The following is a 21,823-nucleotide window of genomic DNA, read 5'->3' as shown; positions in this document are numbered from 1 at the left end:
GTCATTACTCACTCTCATGACGTTCCAAACCCGCAAGACCTTCGTTCATCTTCAGAACACAAATTAAGATATTTCTGATGAAATCCGAGAGCTCTCTGACCCTGTATAGACAGCAAGGATCCTAACACGATCAAGGCTCAAAAACGTAGTTAGGACATTGTTAAAATAGTCCAGGTGATATCAGTGGTTCAACCGTAATTTTACAAAGGAGAATCTTTGAATAAAGTTATTTTTGTTTTCTTTGTGCACAAGAAGTATTCACATAGCTTCATAATATTAGGGTTGAACCACTGATGTCACATGGACGATGTCCTTCCTACGTTTCTGGGTCTGGGAAAGTTTCTTGTTCCCTTGCTGTCTACGGAGGGTCAGAGAGCTGTTACGGGTTTGGAACGACAGGAGGGTGAGTAATTAATGACAGAATTTTAATTTTTGGGTGAACTTAACTAACCCTTTAAGAGTGTACATGGTGATTTGAAGACACTGAACTCTTGATTTCCTTCTGACTCCCGCAGCAGCCCGATGAAACATGAACTGGGGATTCCTGGAGAATGTGTTAAGCGGGGTAAACAAGTACTCGACTGTCGTCGGGCGGGTCTGGCTCTCCATCCTCTTCGTGTTTTCGCATCCTGGTGTACGTTGCCGCCGCCGAGCAGGTGTGGAAGGACGAGTTCAAAGACTTCGTCTGCAACACACAGCAGCCGGGCTGTGAGCAGGTTTGCTTCGACCGCTTCTTCCCCATCTCTCAAGTGCGGTTATGGGCCATTCAGCTGATCATGGTGTCCACCCCGTCGCTGCTGGTGGCTCTGCATGTGGCTTACAGGGAGCACAGAGAGAGCAAGTACAAGAGGAAGCTGTACCAGGATAAAGGCAGCATCGACGGAGGGCTGTTCTTCACCTACATCATGAGCCTCATCCTCGAGACGTCCTTCGAGGTGGCCACTCTGCTGGCTTTCTTCTTCCTGTACAGCGGCTTCCACGTTCCCCGCTTGCTCCGGTGCGACGAGAGCCCCTGTCCCAACACGGTGGACTGCTACATCGCAAAAACCACCGAGAAGAAAATCTTCCTTTATATCATGGGCTGTACGTCTATCCTGTGCATTGCACTGAATGTGGTGGAGATGATGTATATCATATCGAAGCAGTGCTGGAAGTGCTTCAGTAAGAGGTACGCTCCTGTGCATGAAAGAAGCGGTCGGCCTCCATCCACGCTCACTCTCGGCTCACCGCCGTCGCTAGCCATGTCTAAAGACGAAGGCCTTCATTCTGCGCCGGCTGCAAAGGAAAGTCCAAAGCTTGCTGCTGCGTGAACACTTGGGCTTTTTCATGCATGCTACACCAGTTCTTCTCCGCTGATGGCTCGCAGACAGCAAGGAATCACAAGAACAAATGCAAATAACAAACTACAGTCACGTAGAGCTACGTTAGCATAACAAACAGAAGTATGAACTTTCAAAGGGGAAGAGCAAACACTTCTCATATATTTTGTTGTACTGTATTCAGGGCAGAAATTCTTGCTATTTGAGTAGCATCTAGTCAAACTAGACGTCAGCATGCCCTCATACTCACAAACCAACAACAAAGATGACAAAATACAGCCCAGATGACATTAAATACAGGTTCGTTTGGAACGAGGGATAGGTTTGTCGACCACAGTATGTCTTGTGCGGAGAACATTAAACTACTGACTATTATCAACTATTGAAACCAAACCTGTCAATTTTATTATTAAGACTGTTATGTTGATCATTTAGCATATTGTTGGGCCTGCGAAGTTTATGGTCATATTAATGTATTTATTTTTGTATGATAAATAATTGTGGTACTGTCCAATTACAGAACTAGATGAGACCCACTTTATATTGTCTTTAACTACTATGTACTTAAATTAATCATTTGATACAATGCACTTATTGTGTACATACAAGTTTTTATATCGAACTTACATTTAAAAAATACCTTTCTGTAGATACATCTTTAATTACACTGCAGACCCTTAACTCTAACCATACTTAATCATGGCCCTAACCCCTCAATAGCAGCTAAAGTGATTTGCAATACAATGAACGCAAGTACATTGTACCAAACTATTCATTACTTTAGATGTAAGTACACAGTAGTTAAAACACCTAATATAAAGTGGAACCAACTGTACTTATGAGGACTGATTCTTTTACATGTCGAAAATAAACCTTGTCAGATAATCATAGTGGATCAGTGCGTTATTAAAAATTAAGTGGCTTGAGAACAGAGAGAAAAATTAAATGACTCTACAACTTTAAAAGCACCTACCACTATGGACTGACATACACTATATGGACAAAAGTATTAGGACACCCCTTCTGAAGAGCAGGTTTGACTACTTTAGTAGTATTTCCATGAGTACAAATCTTAATGTTTAAGCATATAATTTATTCTAGGGAATTGTGTGCTTCTAATTTTATAGCAACAGTTCGGACAAGACCATTTTCTATTCTAACATGACAATGCCTCTGTGTATAAGGCAAGGTTCAAAAAGAAAGGATTGACTGAGTGTGTGTGGAAGAACTGGACTGGTCTGCTGTGACTTTAAATGCAGACCTCGAGCCAAAAACTCATCACCAAACACCAGTGACTTGTATATATGGGTAAAGTCATTTTAGACACTTCCAAAACTGTTGCAACAGAGATGGAAATACAATTTTTAAATACATGAATTATGTTTCCATCTTTGTCGCCAGTTTAAAAAGTGCCCTTTTCTTTTCTAAAGGGGTGTCCCAATACGTTTATCAATATAGCGTATATTAGTCAATAGATCAACTCTTTTTGTTTCCATGTATACATGGTATAATTGGTTTTTATACTGAGCTAATCATATGTTTGATCCCCTAAACATCCCTCATAGCAGTTTTATAATTTCAATAACCATGCAAGTAAGGATGAGACCAACATAGAGTAACAAAATGCAAGCTGTATTAAATTGGTTGCTATTGATTAACATACAGACCGCTGGTGGCAGTGGTTGATCAAAGAGCCACACACAACATTATTGACAAATTTCAGATTTACAAGGTAAACAGGACCAAAACAGTTTCTAATTATACACAGCACTACATAACATCAGAATTGATAATGATTCACTTTCAGCTGGATAGAAAAAGTCCAATGGAATATTAAAAATTACGAGTCTATCCAACACTCAAAAAGGAAAAAAAAAAACTCCAAAAGGCAACAGAAATGTGCTGAACAGCTTCATAAAGACACATGCTTTAGAGGTATTTCATCATCTACTGCAACTATAAAATGAGCTTAACATACACAGTTCTGTTAAGTAATAAACATCGCACTAGGGACCTTTAAGATAGTGGGGTGTGTAGTGTTTTCCGGATCATCAAACATCCCACTACTCCTTGACAAGCAACGATCATTCAGCATTCACCTTCAACTAGAGATCAACTACCAGGTACAACTAACAATTGGGCACTGGTTTGCAGCAGGTTAGCCATTGACCTTATCCTGAGTTCAGACAACATGACACAAGGGTCTGTACATTAATCCTCTTTTTGAAGGATCACCGTGGGTCGCATTTCATGAAGCTGCTTGAGAAGAATTTCATAGACACCCGAAAAAACCTTCTGCACCTCAAAGGTGACGTTGCTGAGCGAGGTCAACTTCTGGGGATTCTTAAATTCAACAAGTTGCAGAACTTCTCTCGAATGCAATTGGGCGTCAGATCTTTTGCACACGACCGTCGCAGTCTTCAGGTGGAAAGCAGTCATTTTTTTGTGTGCATTTCCGTTCAAGGGTACCGTAGCTTTCCTCTTCTGGGACGTGTTCGATTCCTGCAGAAACTGAAGAAAGGACACCTCAAATCCCATGGGCTTGAATGAACTCAGTGGTGTATTTTGACCAGAGGCATCTTCCTGTGCCATGGTAGTGCTAGAGGACGTGGAGTCAGAGTTCAAGTCCACGTAATTGACTGCAGAACTCCTTGCGGTTCTAAGTCTTGTCACCCTTTTAGGTCCTAAGGACTTGTCCGATACTCTCTCCCCCTTGCGTGGACGTCCTCTCCGTCTCTTAACTACCACAGATATCTCCGAGCACGTGTCTGTAGAAGGCTTTCCGTCGGACAGATCGGCATCCTCTGTGCTTTCTTTCTCAGAAGTAGGCTTGGAGAACTCGGACTCACTCTGGCCAGGCTCAGCGACTTCCTCATTCTCAGTCGTCTCGATGGAGCTCTCCGCTGAATTATCCGTGTCGTCGCTTCTGGAAGCGATGCGCTTGTATCTGGATCGGGGTAACTTTTTACAGTATATGAAGTTGCTCCTCTGTTCTTCCAGGTACTGTTTTGGGAGTCCATGCTGAAGATAATGTTTCATTATATTTCGCTCTGAACTGGTCACCGTTTCGCAACCCTTTATCATACAAGCGTACTGCAGTTGCAAGCGTTTGGTGCACATGGCAGAAGCTTCTTCCTGCGTTTTCAAAATGGGTTTCCCATATTTGGTCCAGTTATTTTTGTTAGCTTTTCTCTTTTTAACAGCTTCCTTCTTAACGGGTTTCTTGTTAGTTTCTCTGTTCTCTTTCTCAACAACGTCAGTTTTGTACTTCCTGGGACGACCGAGTTTAACCCCACTCTTGCCTTCCCGTGGGTTCATGAGCAGCCGTTTGTACACGTCTTGGTGTTTCTTCATGGTGTGTCGCAGTAGATTTGACCGTGTGCTGTACGCGCATTCACATCCTTCCATGGGGCATCTGAACATTCCTTCCACTGGGTTGACTTTTGAGAGCATGGTTTCTTTATGCTCTTGATCGAAATGGCTGATATATTTCCAGAAAGCAGTGAAAGTCTCTGAGCAGTCCGGTTGATCGCACTGAAACCTGCCTAGGTTGATACTGCACATCATGGCACCTGCTTTCTCAAGGGTTAATTTGTGGAGCTGAAGGTAGTGCTGGAGCAAGTCTGGAACTGACTGAAAAATGCAAGAACAGTCTTTGACTTGACACCTGAACTCATCCACCTCTTTGACGTCCATGTCTAGCTTTTCGTCGCTCTCTTCACTTGTATCCTTGTCCTCGGCCTCCTCTTCGCTCTGTTCCTCTTGACTGTTGACCTCAAATTTAGGCAAAGCAGACTGGTGCACAGCTTTATAATGTAGGATCAAATTGTGTTGAATTGTAAAAGCTGCCACACAGTCCTGGTGAACACAACGGTAAGGTCTGTAAGGACTGAAAATGTCATCGCCCTCTGGTTTTTTCTCTTTTGTTTTTTTGGGAGATTCTCTTGGATTTGCCACTCGAGGCTTGCTAGGAGGTTTGGGCTTTTTGTCCAAGGACTGATTTAGTGCTTGTACTGGCACTGAAGGATTCTGGATAAAAGGGGCTATGGGTAGAATCTCTTTTAATGGGCACACATGGGTCGGGCCAGAAATGGGGGGGGACTTTGTGGAAAAAAATCCTTTTGCATTCTGATCCATCCTTGGAGTCGCTGAAGAACGACCAGACACAATCACTGATGGCTGAAACGGCATCTGATTTTGCGGAGTTACTGTCGGAGTTCCCACTGCACGACTTTTGCCTTGAGACACAAAGGCCGATTGCTGGACAAGCGATGGAGTGATGCACTGTGATATTTTGACATTATCTTCTCTAGTGGCGCCCGATGCACATGCAACATTGTTCTGCTGTTGACGTGCATCCACAAGTGGAGTGTTTTTAACTGAATTGGGAATTTCTGGCACTAGACAAGGGCTTCCTCTGTCACGCTCTGGGAGCCTGCGATTGGACTGAGATTTAATTTTCATCTTCTTTATGTCTTCCTGTGAAAATTTGTGAACTGTCAAATAATGGGCTTTGAGGTTGGAGTTGCGTGTGAAAGCCTTGGAACATTTTTGACAGCTGAAAGGGGCAACATTAAACTGGTCTTTCACTCGAGTAAGCATGTCATCTGTGTAATTGTGCAGCTTGACAAGGTGTTTAAAAAGAGCATCTTTTGTCATCGCACTGTAAGTGCAACCATTTGCGTCACATGCAAATGGTTTCACATAACTTGGTAACTCAACGGGTAAATCTTTGGACTCTGGCTTATTAAGCTGTTCACCATTCATCGCAGGACTATCCACAGTTCTGCTAACCTCACTGATTTCTCTGTCTAGGTCAAGCTTCTCAAGAGCTTTTTGGATTTCCAACACTTCATCCACATTGGTTATGGATGTATGGTTGGACTGATCATTGACAGTACTTCCTGAAACCGCAGATGAAATGCCGTGAATTAAGCTAACATTTGAGCTCACCTCACCCAATTGCAATACTGACTCGACAGGGACTTCGGCTGTGTTTCCCACAGGTTGCTGCTCACTTTGAGGTTCATTCTGAATCAAGTTTGAGGTACATTGTGGATCCCCACTAACGGGACTTGCAACAGACATTTGTGAGCAGCAACTGTCGACACTCGATCCACGAGGCAAGCTGCTTTTTTTGTGTTGGTCTCCAGCCAATATCTGGTCACGTAGTCTTTCTTTGACACTCTTTTCAGACACCAGGTTTTGAGCAAGACTTTCCATGGCTGCCAGAAGTCCATCATTTGATAGGTCACTTGCATTGCTGTTGGTTGTTTTATCCTTGATATATTTAATTTTGTTTAAAGTTTCAGCTTGAAGAATTTGACTGACATGATCTGATGAACCACTGTTCAGGCTGGACGTAGATTGGTCATCAGCCAACAACTGAGAAAGAAGAGGATCATGGACACTCTCATTAAACGGTGGGTTAGACATCTCAGAATAACTTGCTTGTAGCTGATGTTTAACACTACCAGTGTGCTGTATGACACTAGTTTCTGACATACGACTGCTCTGAGCATATGGACCACACGGGTTTGAAACCGTCTGCTGTTCTTGTCCAGAGCTCGCACACAGATTTGACGGGCTTTGCGTCAACACTCCTCCCGTCTGTTTGTCATTGCTAGTGTAGGTGCCATTGGCTTGGGGAAAAGTGACATTCGGGAATAATTTTGGATCAAGAGGTCCCTTAGGCTGCGGCAGGTTCAAATATGAAGATGATGTTGGATGAGGTGAGTTAAGAAGATCAAGAAATGAGCTGGGGAGGTCTGCTGTCAGGTCAGCTTCATCAAATGGCTTGCAATGAGCCCGCTTAGATAAATGTCCTCCCAGAGATTTGGGACTCTGGAATTCTCTATAACACCTGCGGCAAATGAACTTGCCATCTTTAATAATGGCAGGCCATTTTGTTCTTCTGCTTCGCTTAACTCTTTTGTTGTCCCCATCACTGGACACATTTCCAGTGTTACTCTGAGAACTTGGAGAACTCCCGTTTGATTGGGGAGTTTCATTGGTAGGCAGTGGCAAACCTAAAGCTGTCTCTCCAGATCTCTCCAACTTCACCAAAGACTGGGTATTGGTTATTGCAGAGAACGATTCATTGTTTGTTTGCTGCGGGTAAGCTGCTGAAGTATCTCTGGGAACAGAACTGTTCAAACTGTCAGTGTAAGGGGGCAACACAGACATTTGAGCAGTTCCCAGATTTGTCTCTGCTACTGAATTAACGGCTGCCGCCACATTAGGACTCATGACTTGTTGCGGTGGAATGAGATTGCCGAGTGAATGCAGACTGTCATCTGAGGTGCCATTGAGTTTTTGAACACTGCCTACTTGAGCTGGTGCTGGGTTAACATTAGGATTATTATGCGGTTGCAGAGTAGTATAGCTCATTACTCTCTGCTGTGCATTGTCAGTAGAAGCTGCATTTAGGTGAGTAAAATGACTGCTAGGAAGCGTGTTCATGTTTTGGGTCACTGACTGCGAATAACATGTCTGTTGTTGGAGTACTGAATTGTTCCTGGGGTCCCACAAATGGTCTGCTGCCATTTGAGGCTGATTTGTGCCATTTCCAAGCTGAGAGAGAACAATAGGATCTAATATATTGTCCATTTCATTGGTTCGGATATGCCCTGGGGAAGCAGTGACGTGAGAGGAGACAGAAGGATAGTTGGGGTTCGTACAGTTGTTTGGGTAGGGAGGAGGCTGGACAAGGGGATTCTGTGTCTGAACACTGGGCCCAGGGACTCTCTGGCCCAGCTGGTGTTGTGGATTGACAACTTTATTGTGGCTTCCATTTACAGGAACCGATCTGAGTGTGGACTTGACCGCCGCATTGTTCTTCCTTGCTAGTTTCCACTGCGTGTAAAAGTCGGGATGAACAGCCCTCATGTGCTTAGTAACACTTCTGTAAGAGCTATAGTCTCGAGTACATGATTCATGTGGGCATTTGTGTCTCTCTTTCTCTTTCACCACTTGGGCAATGTTCGTGTCTACCGGTTTCACAGATTTGTTCTCCAATACTTGTCCATTATTTGGCACGGAAGCCATTTGTAGAGGAAGCGTCTGAGAAACAGGAGGAAGCATCTGACCCAACGAGACAAGTGGTGTTGCATTGTGGGAAGTCTGTGTTGGAGCTGTCATGTTACTGCTATACATGCTCTGATATGATGCCTGAACCGGAGCCAAAGGATTGGGATTATACTGCCTAAATAGGTCATTGTTATTGTTGTATAATGGCGTAGCGCCTGAATCAACTGTCTGCAGCTGACCGTCAGCTGGTGGGACAGGCAGAAAGTCCTCCAATACACTCTGGTATGAAGATGTAGACGGCATAGGATCTGAATCACTCATCAAGGCCTCCAGAAGAGATTCTTCTGGTCCATGCTGATTTAGGTGAGGCATGTGAGTGTCCATGGCTGACTGGCCCAGGTGGTCATTGATCTGGGGGATATGCTGATGGATGTCTTGTTGCTCAGGTTTACTTGCCCCAGAATGGACACACTCTTGAGCAGAAACCATAAAAGCGCTATTTAGCATGTTTTCAACAGAATGCTTTACTATCACCATGCCAGATGGACGATCCACCTGAGACCCTGTGCCAGTGTCATTCAGATGGGTGTCAGAGAGAGAGCCAGCCTGAGCACAGCCCTGATCGTTTGGATTGGAGTGGTCTGGATGAGGCTCTGCTGGTTGAATACTTTGACTGTCAGTGCCCTGGCCTTCCACTTTTGTGACATGGCCCTCTGCATGGAGGTCTAACTCAGACTGTGAATGAAACACTTTACCACAGTCTGGTGCTTTGCAGGTAAATGTTTTATAATGCTGTGCCTCATGGTCATACAGTTTGTAGGCTTCATTAAAAATCTTGCCGCAACCCGGAAACATACACTTAGCCTTGAAGACCGGGTGGTCTTTCTTATGTACAATAAGTTCGGTATTGGAGTCAAAGCTGGCTTTGCAATTAAGCTGTATGCAAATGTATGGTTTGGTGCCACAGTGCATCTGGAGGTGATCGTTTAGGTGATCAACACTGACAAACTGACGACGGCAATACTGGCACACCACTTTTGTGCTCTGCATTTCAAGGAAGCGCTTTGCTTCTTCGTTGTCACCATGATCTTTCACATGGGCAACGAGATTACGGAAATATTTAAATCCCCTCCTGCAGCTATGGACCGGACATATATTCCCTTCACAAGAGTCATTGGCATCTCTACGGCTAAGTTTGTTGGACTGCCCACCACAGTTATTTTTTGTCTTTTTCACTTTTTGATTTTCACTGCTTTTAGCTTTCAGGGGAGCTATGACAGGAGCCGCTGTTTTGGGGTTGGCTAACTGCTTACTAGTCTTCATTGCAGCGAGACGTTCTTTGCATGAAAGTTTCACATGCGATGCAACATGTGGTTCAAGAGTCTCTCTCTTTTCGAATGTCTCTGTACATATCGGGCAGGTGTAGCGTCCATCTTTGAAGTGAGTCTGCGCATGACGCACTATTCGGTGACCAAGGAACTCCTTATCGCATAAAACACAGTACTGCATGTAAGCTTGCCAATTTTTGAACCTAGCTGAGACAAAACCTTTTTCTCTCAACTTTTTCAACTCTTTGTTCTTCTGCCTCTGATCTGCCATTTCATTTAGTTCATTTGTTGTATCCATGAAACACTGTGAGACGTCCTTGAACTCCTCACTAAATATGCTGGTCTCTCCGCCTAAGCCCTCAGGGTCACCATCGTTCAGTTCATCAATGGAGGACACAATTGAGGCCTCCTCCCCCATAAGACCTAAACAGTGGCGTTTTAATGCCTTCCAGTTCCAGAACTCAGGATCAAAAGGCCACTGGGTTTTAAGGACTAAAAGGAGCTCACAGCGCAGCGAGTTTGGTACTGGTAGATCTTCCTCGTCTAGCTTCTGGTCTGGCTCATTGTAAAGAGTTTCCACTGCATAGTAGGAGTCCACGGTTGGCTCCAGGAGAAACTCTGTCAGCTGGCAGGCCCTTTTGACCTCCAGGTCTGAGGGCAAGAGGCAGGAAATGGTTTTGCAGACTGTGGCCTTGGTGCTTCCTTCGCACGACTCCAACCGCAGGGCTCGTATACAGAGCTCAACGCAAGTCGGAAGTCCAGCTTTGTCCATCTGGTGATTTAAAAAAGGTATACTGAGTATTTAGCATCACATTTAAAATTAACTGCATGAAGTGAGAAAAAGAGAAGGCTCACCTCTGACTGGATGACTTTAATGAAAAAGAGCAGGTGGAACACAGTCTTAGACAGAAATGACATCTGACGGCATCTGTCCAAAAAGCCTTGCTCTGAAGACTCTAATCGTTTGAGCAGCTTCCCCCAGAACAGAGTCAACTCCCTGCCAGAGAACACACAACATCTCAAATTATTTAGAAATGAAAGACGACATTAAATTACCACTTGTATAAAGCCTTTTTTAAGACATTTATCATAGCTGGAGCAAATTCTTATGTCATTTCCTAACTCTACAGTGATTATTCTGGCATTGGTAAAGTTTGTGACTTGCCAAGCACAGTAGGAGTCCTCTTGAAGAATCTGACAGGTCAAAAAACCAGAACACAACGTAAACGCAGATTTCTCATCACCGTCAGCCTCAAGGTTGCAAATCATCTCTAAAGCATCACGACAGTCCACTCTTGAGAGCTGAAAAGGTAGGGAAAGAAGTCGCAGATGTAAGCCGTGTTTGATATCTACTGAAGAATGAAAATGTACTTCCAAAAGCCTTTAGACAACAATCAAGCTTGAATTCACACCTTTTACATAAGATGTACTTAGATTTAGGATGTATTCACACCTGTCTTGTTTGGTTCGATTGAATCGCACTCAAGTTTGTTTCCCCTCTTGTTGTGGATCTTTTGGGCAGGCGCGAATACAGCAATCTCACTCGGGTGCGCACCAAACAACCGTACCGAAACCCAGCTGAAGAGGTGGTCTCGGTCCGCTTCCAAACCAACTCTGGTGGTCTCGGTCCGCTTCCAAACGAACTCTGGTACGTTTGAATGGATGAACCAATGAATGGATGACCTTAAGCACATGTGTGGTTTTGTTTACAGTTTCTGGTTCACTTGCAAAAAGGGCAGTGTGAAAGCGAACTGCACCAAGCCAAAACAAATCAACATTGTATTTGGTCCGGACCAAAGCAAGTGAACTAGCGGACTTTCCTGGTGTGAATACACCCTTAAGCTTTAGCTTATGAAGATTATACTTTCATAACTACTAAATCTGAAAAGAAGTGGTGAGATGCAGACATAGAAGCACACAACCAGTCAAAAGATTTTGAAATTTTTAATGTTTTTTTTTTAAAGAATTCTCTTCTGTTGACCAAGCCTGCATTTATTTGATCCAAAGTACAAAAACAGTCATATTGTAAGATATTTGTACTATTTAAAATAACTGCTTTCTATTTGAATGTGTTAAACTGTAATTGATTGCTGTGATGATGTCTTCAGTGTCACATGATCTTCAGAAATCATTCTAATATGCTGATTTGCTGCTCAAGAAACATTTCTGATTATTATCAATGTTGGAAACAGTTTCAGGATTCTTTGATGAATAGAAAGATCCAAAAATCTGCATTTATCTAAAATAAAAGGCTTTTGTAACATTATACACTATGCCATTCAAAAGCTTGCAGTCAGTATAATTTATTTATTTTTTTTGGGAAAGAAATTATAGAAATTAACACTTATTTAGCAAGGATGCTTTAAATTTATCAAAAGTGATGATAAAGACATTTATAATGTTACAAGAGATTTCTATTTCTGATAAATGCTGTTCTTCTGAACTTTCTATTCATCAAAGAAACCTGAAAAAATGCTACTCAGCTGTTTTCAACATAATAATAATAGTTTTTTGAGCATTGTTTTTTTTATTTCTGATCATGTGACTGGAGTAATGATGCTAAAAATTCAGCTTTGAAATCACAGGAATAAATGACATTTTAAAATATATTCAAATAGAAAACAGTTATTTTAAATAGTAAAAATATAGTAGTCAACATCTGAAGTGGATCAAAAAAGTTAATGAAAGCTGTCCCAAGACAAGAACGCATTTTGGTTTTAGGTTTTAGGACAACTTTGAAGAAAGGTTTTGATCCACTTCAAATGTTGACTAGTGTGCTTCAAAATGTTAATGTTTTTGCTGTATTTTGGATCAAATAAATGCAGGCTTGGTGAGCAGAAGAGACTTCTTTAAAAACATTACAAATCTTACTGTTCAAAAACCTTTGACTGGTAGAGTATATTCTCAGTAAACGGTCCACTCAGAGGCTTACCTCTTCCATTACAACTTCCTGCGGAGCAGCAGTGCACAAACAAACCAGGTACATCTGCTTAAAGTGTGCCTTCTCCTCAAATTCAGAGAGCTCAGCACAGGCCTTGGCCAGCGATGCAGCCTGATCCACACTGCTCTCTTTGATCAGGTGCTTCACTCGCATCCGCAGCAGTGTTTGTCCTTCCAGAGCGAGGAACTCACAGACTACAGAGAAAAATAAACACTTATTTAATGCTGGTGTATTACAGCTTGACAGGTTAACTCTACCAAAATGTCAGTTCTGTTGTCAGGTCATATTAGAAGACGAGAGAAACTTAAACGATGTGAGGATAACAAGCAGCACCTTTCTCTTGCGGCGGCATGTGGTTCGTGAGAATGCCCTGCAGCATAGGATTGCTCCAGACCCCTTGCTCTCGTGCGATGGTGGAGAGGATCATCAGATTGCTCATTCCCTTCTCCTGGACCAGAGGATGGGCAATCTGCACGGACATGACAGCACACAAAATAAAACAGTGGAACACGTGCATTTGTGACCCTGGACCACAAAACCAGTCATAAGGGTAAATCTTTCAAAATTGAGATTTATACATCATCTGAAAGCTGAATAAATAAGCTTTCCATTGATGTATGGTTTGTAATATTTGGCTGAGATACAACTATTTGAAAATCTGGAATCTGAGAGTACAAAAAAATCTAAATATTGAGAAAATCATCTTTAAAGTTGTCCAAATGAAGTTCTTAGCAATGCATATTACTAATCAAAAATTAAGTTTTGATATATTTACGGTAGGAAATGTACAAAATATCTTCATGGAACATGATCTTTACTTAATATCCTAATGATTTTTGGCATAAAAGAGAAATGTATAATTTTGACCCATACAATGTATTGTTGGCTGTTGCTACAAATATACCCCAGCGACTTAAGACTGCTTTTGTGCTCCAGGGACACAATTGTTGTTGACTATGAAGTTAAGGACTTATAATTTTCTTGCCCATTACTGCAGAAGACATCAAAGCTGACCAATGCAAATACTAGTATCTAAGAACTTCAGTCTGGTAAATTTACCTGGACAGATGTCCTGAACCTGTCCCACAATGCATCTGGGATATTCCTGGGCAGAGAAAGCAGCAACTCTGCACAACTCCTACAGAAAGAAAGGCAACAAATACTTCTAAACTCAAACAACAAAGTAAAAAAATAACAGAAAAAGACAGATAGAAAAGATAACCAGCTTTTTTTTTTCAAGTGCATACTTACAGCGAGAGCCGTTCGAGCAGGACTGGCACCTCTTCACACTGGGTGGAAAGGTACGGCGACGCCTGTGCAAAGCTCAGCAGTGCAATGATGTAAACCTCCAGAACTGGTAACGGCTCCTCCTCAATCCTCCACAGACTGGCATACTCCACCAGCGTCTGCAACGAGCACACATGCCCATGTCAATACAACACCAGCAGTCTGCACTCATTCAGCAGCACATGCTCGTTAGGGATGGGCAGAGGTACTTGAAAGTGGCAGCAATGATCGATCATGAAAACGATGATCATTTGACATTCAAAAAATCAAATTAAAAAATAAAAGATTCCGTTAAGTGCAAGACTTGCCAATCTGTCACAAACATAACATTATAATGAGACCACTGCTGTAAGAGAGTTGTGATTTCTTTGTGTTTAGTTGACTGTTTTAGGGTTTTCTTCACTGCTTTTGCGCTCCAGAGTCACATATGGTTTAGTGAAATAAATACATGTTAAACGATTACTAAATCTCTAAATGTTTGGCTGCCTGCTCCAAAACACCCTGCTTGTTTGATAAATACATTTTTAAGGAATTCTCAATCGTATATGTTAGAGAAAAGAATACGGGCAAGAGTCTGGAAACACAAATATTGTCCTATTCTCTGTTTTCAAGCTTATCCAGACCTGGAAATGACTCAAATCAGATTCCATACTTTTCCCTACTGTGCATGGTGGAAACACCAGTCAGAAAACAATGTTTCTACAAAACAATGACATTTTTGGAAGAGTGGATTAAAAAAAAAAATTTTTTTTAAATGAAAATACTGAAAAATCAACATACAAAAGCAATGCCACTCATTGTTTGAAAGTGTAATTGTTGCAGGGGCTGTTCTTTAAACTCTTCCAAGTTTACTCAATTATAGTGAATACTAGGGATGGACAGATTCTGATTTTTTATGGCCGATATCAATAAGCAGTTATCTTTTATTTACATTACAATGTATAATTTCAAAATTTAAAGCAAAACAGAATGGTCAAATTTTTGCTTTGTGAACGTTCGCTAAAAATGCTAAATATTTGTTACTAAAAATGTGCTTATGAAATAGCAGCAATATATTGTTTCCTTGGTTACGGCTTATAAATAACACTTTGAACAGTTAGATGAAATGAAAAGTCACTGAAACGTTTATGAAGACCATCAGAAATAATATTTAGGATTTTCTACCAATATTTTGAGCATTGTGAACAGCGATCTTGCTCTGCCTGCTACAGTATTTTCTCTGCTCTCTTCTTTGAGTGCGTCTCTGGCCTCGGTTTATCTCTTTTTTGACTGCAATATTTCCAGACAAATGGCGTTTTGGGAAATGACTGCAATTAATTTTGTGTGCAGAGATCGGATGAAATAAACAAAAAGGTTGCCGATGGCATGTTTGGAGCTGGTTCCGACCAATGCATCTCTAGCTTTGCAAAACTTGAATCACAGTCACAAACATGATTGGAAAGGTACAGGAAAAATCCTCTTCACATGACAGACAGAAACACACACCGAGCTCAAGTCACTCGTGTGTGAACTGCATTTTAATGCATTTTATAATAAACTTATTGATAAGACAAAAATAGAGCGCCACATGCCAATACCAGAGTGAACACACTCCTTTATATACAAAATACATCATGCAGCCCTAATACACATGAAAGAAAGCAGTACAGATAGACAATTTTCAATTGTCTCAAAGGAAATCATACAGGCCTGTGTTATATGAATGAAAGATTCTGATCTTACATCATAGGTAAAATGAGTAGTGAATAATGAAGACAATTATGCCATTAATCATAATTACTGTATGACTAATCATATAATTTATCAAAATGTGACAACCTCATTTATAATGCAGTAGTGTGTAATTAGGGAGAAATAGATATTACACACTGATATTGGATGGGTATTGGCCAACATGCAAAATTTATCAGGATCTGTGAATGAAAAGTGTCAAACAGAGACTGCAAGAGTGATTGTGATCGTCTTGAAAGCATTTGTTAAACGGGCTGAAAATGACAAATCAATCAGAAATATTAGGGCTGTGACGGTGGCAGATTTATTTATATATATGCTAGAATGGCCCAGCCAATCACCTGGCTTGAATCCAATAGAAAATCTATGGAAAGAACTACAGATCAGAGTTCATAGAAGAGGCCCACAGAGCCTTCAAGATTTGAAGACTGTTTGTGTGGAAGAATGGGCCAGAATCACACCTGAGCAATGCATGCCACTAGTTTCTCCAGACTGCTGTCATTACCAACAAAGCCTTTTGTATGACGTATTAAATACATTTCAGTAAGCGTGTTCAATACTTTATCCCTGGGTCATTCCATTTTATTACACAGCTTAATTTCTGAACTTATTTGTTCACGACGCGGCGGTGTCGTGTCCGGTGTAGACACGGTTCACTGTTCCGCCGCCAAGCAAGCGGCGCGTTAACTCCTCGTCTGCATTAGGCTTGCCGCGATATACGGTGCTGACGGTGATACCGGTGTTAAGCCGCAACACCAGTTACATCACTTGCCCACCGCGGCACCGACCCCCACCGTCGTTTTGATTTTTTATAGTAATAAAAATCATTTAGTTTATACCGTTCCTGCGGTATGCACTGTTTTTCATGTCTCCTCAAAGACTGAAAGTGTAGGAATCCCTCAGGTTGAGTGCAGTGTAGAGAGTAACACGACCCTCCTCCTGTTGGTGCGAGCGAGCGGTCAGTCACGTGTGTCATGTATACATGTAGTATAATTGCACAAAGCTAGTCAGAACATTCTGTTTTTGCTTCAAATTAGGTTATTATTACATCAAATTATGTATATAAAATTATATAACTAAATGATATGAAATGATAAAAATTATATGTATATGACTTATGTAACTAAAATAAAATAACTGTAATTACAGATTTAGGTTAAATAAAGATGTCAGTCTTTATTTTTCTAATTTTTAGGAAACAAATCAAATAAACATTCTACTGTTCCTAATATTCGTATGCTGCTCAAAAACAAAATATATTGTGTTCAGCGGGAAAACGTTTTTTTTTTTTTTACATAGTCATTTAAAAATAACAAATTTTAGAGCTGTAACGACAATACCGTGAAACATTGATATTTTTGTTTAAGGTTATCATACCGTCAAAATCTCATACCGGCCCATGCCTAGAGGAGAGTGCGGTGAGACAGACAAGACGATCGCGGATGATTTAGTTTCGAAACGAAGTACAAAAGCGCCTGCTTGGCAATATTTTGGATTTTGAAAAGCCTGTTGACTTTTGCCGTTTATCTAAGGGGATTTTGGAAGTTTTTTTAAACATTCGCTTCTTATTTAATTGGTTCCACAGTGTTTGCTGATTTTTACTTTATTTTTTAATATAAAATTTTATATATTTATATAAATTTATTATTTTATGTATTTATATAAATTTATTATTTATTTTATTTTTAACTTTGTGCAATTTATTTATTTTATTTGACATCAAAGTGCATGCCGTACCTCCAAGCTTTCTTATTCGTTTTGCTAATAAACATTCTACGCTTCTTATTTATTTGGTTATATATTATACGTTTACTTATTTCCAGTTTTGTATACCTATTTAAACTTTATGTTATAGGCTAAAGTGAGTTTGACGTTGTATTTTGTTGTTGCATTCAAGCAATTGATGCCGAACTGCCGCTAATTCGAAAACTGAAAGTAAAATGAGCATGGCGCTTTTAAGCTATTTAAAAGCGAAGGAAAGCGAGGAAAAGAGGGGAAATTCAAACAAATTAAAAACGAACAATTGCATTACGCCGAATTTGAAAGTGAAAGTAAAATGCGCTTTTACAAGCTATTTAAAAGCGAAGGAAAGCGAGAAAAAGAGGGAACGCCCCCGCGGTGATACCGGTATTACCGGTGTTGTCTCGCGTCGATTAACCGGAGGGAAAATGTCCTCACCGTCACAACCCTAGTCTGCACGCGCTCTCTTTGAAATAGGAATCGTTCCCACATTTCTTGTTAACATCTTCCATTTATCGCGGTCTCATTTGTATTTGGCCAGTTTGGAGAAAGCCTCACCAAACCTGACCAGTCAGGCGTTTGCGATCATGGGAACTTGAAGACACTTGTACAAACGCGGATGGGTGACATGAATGGAGATGGCTCCAGATCGGCGATGTAGTATTTGGTTTCCCAACAAGGTCCATCGCCCAACACAAAATTAATTTGCTGAATGCATAAACTGTATTTTCCTGCGCTCAAACATGCCGATCTAAAGGAAACGCTGTGTATGGCGTTTGAAGTAATTTGTGAATTACCATAGATTTATAGTCTAAATAAAACTGCTGACTGACTGCACATCAGAGAGCGAGTTTGACTGCTCACGCTCCAGAAACGTCCCTGCTGTCTCCCTCAAGAATTAACTCCTCGTCTGCATGTGCTCTCTTTGAAATAGGAATCGTTGCCACATTTCTTGTTAACATCTTTAATTTATCGCTGTCTCGTTTGTATTTGGACAGTTTGGAGAAAGCCTCACCAAACCTGACTAGCCAGGCATTTGCGATCACGGGAACTTGAAGACACTTGTACAAACGCGGATGGGTGACATGAATGGAGATGGCTCCAGATCGGCGATGTAGTATTTGGTTTCCCAACAAGGTCCATCGCCCAACACAAAATTAATTTGCTGAATGCATAAACTGTATTTTCCTGCGCTCAAACATGCCGATCTAAAGGAAACGCTGTGTATGGCGTTTGAAGTAATTTGTGAATTACCATAGATTTATAGTCTAAATAAAACTGCTGACTGACTGCACATCAGAGAGCGAGTTTGACTGCTCACGCTCCAGAAACGTCCCTGCTGTCTCCCTCAAGATCTGAGGTGTCCCTCAAATGTGCACTGTGATATTATCCAACAACCTGAACAACAGCAGCCTACAGCACTTCCCTCTCACCCTGAGCTCAGAGAACAGATGAAACATGACCGTCTTACAATACACACACATCTACATCTCACAGAGAAACATCCCAACAGATATATAGGTCAGTGGACCATCAGAGCGAAACACGAGCACAGCAACTCACTGCAGCGGAGGACAGAGAGACATACGCTTAATGCAACGGAGAATTAAACTTCAACTAAAGTACACACAAAGCAAAAGAGCTCTCCAGGAAAACAGACAGCGAACACTGATCTTAATGCTTTTTCTGAAGTTAAGTTGATAAATGCTGTCTGTGTAGATGATGATGTACAGCTAGTAGGGGTGTAACGGCACACGTATTCGTACACGAAATGATTCCTCGAGTTACTCGAATACAAAAAAATCATTGAGGCAAATTATTTACCTCGAGGCTTCGTTTAGTCCATTTACTGTAACTACACACAGAACACTGTGTTTCCCCACGGAACCATTATTACTGACGCACAAACTGATAAACACTGGACATATTTAAGACCGTAAATCAATATGGTGGCTAGTTATGATGTCCCTACGTTAGCTATGTTTTGTGAAAGACTAAGTGCCATTCATGTTGATTGTCACTCTCTCTCTCTCACACACACTCTCTCTCTCTCACACACACACACACACACACACACACACACACTATCTCTCTCACTCACACACACACTATCTCTCTCTCTCACACACACACTCACACACACTCCATACAGTTATGGATTCTTATTATCTCTTGTATATTTAGTATTGCTCTTTAATAAAGAAAAATTACTTCTCATCCAACTACTCGACTAATCGATGGAATAATCGGTAGAATACTCGATGACTAAAATAATCGATAGCTGCAACCCTAGGTACATATTAGGGCTGTCAAATAATCGAATGCTGGAATACTCAAATTTTACTTTACCCGTTAGTGATGTCTTAATTATTTAATGTATGTTTAAATAAATATATTATGAAACAAGTTATGACAGCCACTGGGTAAATGAATATATTTCAACAAAAAATAGAAATTGTATAATTTAGAAGTTAATTTAAAAACTGCATTATCTGCTATTTACATGTTTGCATGCAATTTTTTTTAAATCTTAGTATTGATTAGTATAATGAAAAATAAACAGTAACTGAATTTAAGTTTTGGGCTCTGTTGTTAATTGTCTCCTTATAGCAATGTAAAACGGCTTTTTCCACTAAAACTTTGATGAGCATCGTCTCAGTTTGATACGAGAACATAACAAAAGATGTGATCGCAAAACAATCAGGAAAAAGGCATTACATGCACATTTTTAAGTCATAACATGTAAATATATATAGTTGCCAGTGGCGACCTGAGCAAAAACTTCACTTGCAAATGCGACCGTTTTAGTCGCAGTCTGGAGCCCTGCATAATCTATAATGATAGAACTATATAATTATAATTTGCAGCATCATCATAATCTGACACTCACTGCATGCCAACATAATCGATTGCTAGCTACAAACATGCAGGTTCGGTACAGATAGATAGATAGATAGATAGATAGATAGACAATCATACAGCGGTGTTTCGTTAGTGAACGAATCTGCGGCTTTGAACGAATCAGAGAGTCAGTGATTAATAACCCATTCATAACTACAGCATTTTGCTTCTTTACTGAATGAATGAATGAATGACGCGACGCCTGGCTCATTAAGACAGTGACTTGCCGCCACCTTCTGGCGGTTTTATTTACAAGTATCACTTCGATTTGCCATCATTTATTGCTTTATTTATTATATTAATAATACACTTAATGGAATGTTAAGAATATGACATAAAACATGACATGCAATTAATAAGGATAGAAAATATTTGCCTCTATAAAGGTAAAAAAATGCACCTTTAAATCAATTTAAGAGGCCAAATTGTCCTTTAATAGAAAAGGTGTGACTGCGGTCTAAGTGGAAGAGCGGGGGTACGCAGAAGATGTTAAATGCAGCAGGGGGTACGCCGCTGTAAAAAGTTTGAGAACCACTGTTCTAGAAGATCGATTAAAATGCTGATTAAATCAAGAAAAGATGAGACATAAACACATGACAGTATGATTGAAATGTTAAAAATTAGTAATAAAATAAATAAAACACGTTTATTCTGTGGCACCTAAAAAAATTATTTTGCGCCTAAGTTTTTTTCTTATAGGAGCCAATGGCTCCTTACTCGATTTCTTTTGTCTGGAGCCCTGTTATGCTGATAATGGAAGGCTGCAAGCTTACTGAAGATCTGACACTCACTGCACATCACTATTATCTACAAAAACTTCATGCATTTCAGTGCACTGCATTTATTTTCATTTGCAGTGTGAAGTGACAGATTATGGTGATCTGTGCAGTTAGTAATGCATTATAATGATGTCCAGTGGGAGACAGAGGATGATGTGCAGGAAGGAAGACTGTAGGGTTACGCCACTGATGCGCAGTGAAGGGTACTGATAACAGATGATGGCGCTGATCAGTTACTAGCTCCTGCAGCTGTGCGCGCTGCGTGCTTGTTTACAGTCCTGAGCGTCACGCACACAGCAGCTAAACGAGGCTCACATCGACGCCGAATGACTGACTGAGCCTCTGTAAACGCGCTAGCGCAGCAGAGCACCGTCTAAACCCGCGTTAGGTCGCCAGGTAGCGAGGTTACTGCTTTACTGTCGCCGTGTGCGAATGTTTACGAGCTGCTCAGGGACAATCTGCGCTCACCTGACAGAACTCATAGCAGTACTGCGATGCTCGCTCGTCGGGAGACTCCTGGCTGGTCTCCAGAGCCGCCGCTATGTCCCTCAGTCGCGTCGTGAGCGCGTTTAAAGCGCTGGAAGCGTCGCTCCGCTCGCTGCGGTCCTGCTCGGCCTCCTCATCCGCCATCTTCACTTCCAATTCCGCCGCGTACTCAGCGCGTCACGTGACGCCCGATCACCGTGCGTGCTGACGTACTGGCCGAGTCACGTGACACCGCGCTCGGGTCAAGCGTTTCTCATTTACGCAGCGTTTTGTAACATCATC

At 41.3% G+C, this 21,823-nt stretch overlaps 1 protein-coding gene and 1 pseudogene across 1 annotated transcript; one reads left to right on the top strand and one right to left on the bottom strand.

The window, feature by feature from the left end:
* The first annotated feature begins 455 nt into the window (after nucleotides 1-455).
* On the top strand, nucleotides 456-1,354 carry LOC107697493 (gap junction beta-7 protein-like; annotated as a pseudogene).
* Nucleotides 1,355-2,949: 1,595 nt separating this feature from the next.
* znf292b (zinc finger protein 292b) lies at nucleotides 2,950-21,701 on the bottom strand. The gene is made up of 8 exons (XM_016498306.1): nucleotides 21,524-21,701; nucleotides 13,869-14,023; nucleotides 13,677-13,755; nucleotides 12,951-13,086; nucleotides 12,609-12,811; nucleotides 10,842-10,978; nucleotides 10,532-10,673; nucleotides 2,950-10,448 (listed from the first exon to the last, which is right to left on the bottom strand). The coding sequence occupies exons 1-8, from the start codon at nucleotides 21,683-21,685 to the stop codon at nucleotides 3,531-3,533; spliced, it is 7,932 nt and encodes a 2,643-aa protein (XP_016353792.1). The 5' UTR covers nucleotides 21,686-21,701; the 3' UTR covers nucleotides 2,950-3,530.
* Nucleotides 21,702-21,823: the final 122 nt, after the last annotated feature.

Source organism: Sinocyclocheilus anshuiensis, unplaced genomic scaffold (genome assembly GCF_001515605.1).
Source record: "Sinocyclocheilus anshuiensis isolate Anshui unplaced genomic scaffold, SAMN03320099.WGS_v1.1 scaffold1452, whole genome shotgun sequence".
Lineage (NCBI taxonomy): Eukaryota > Metazoa > Chordata > Actinopteri > Cypriniformes > Cyprinidae > Sinocyclocheilus > Sinocyclocheilus anshuiensis.
The sequence above is the reverse complement of the archived record's forward strand: the minus strand, read 5'-3'. Positions and strand labels throughout refer to the sequence as shown.

Excerpts from the sequence above, each read along its gene's own strand:
- znf292b (XM_016498306.1), bottom strand. The coding sequence starts at position 21,685 with ATGGCGGATGAGGAGGCCGAGCAGGACCGCAGCGAGCGGAGCGACGCT. Across the intron at positions 14,024-21,523 it reads ACTGCTATGAGTTCTGTCAG|ACGCTGGTGGAGTATGCCAG; the intron begins GTGAGCGCAGAT and ends TGCTCGTTGCAG. Across the intron at positions 12,812-12,950 it reads CATGCCGCCGCAAGAGAAAG|TCTGTGAGTTCCTCGCTCTG; the intron begins GTGCTGCTTGTT and ends TTTTCTCTGTAG.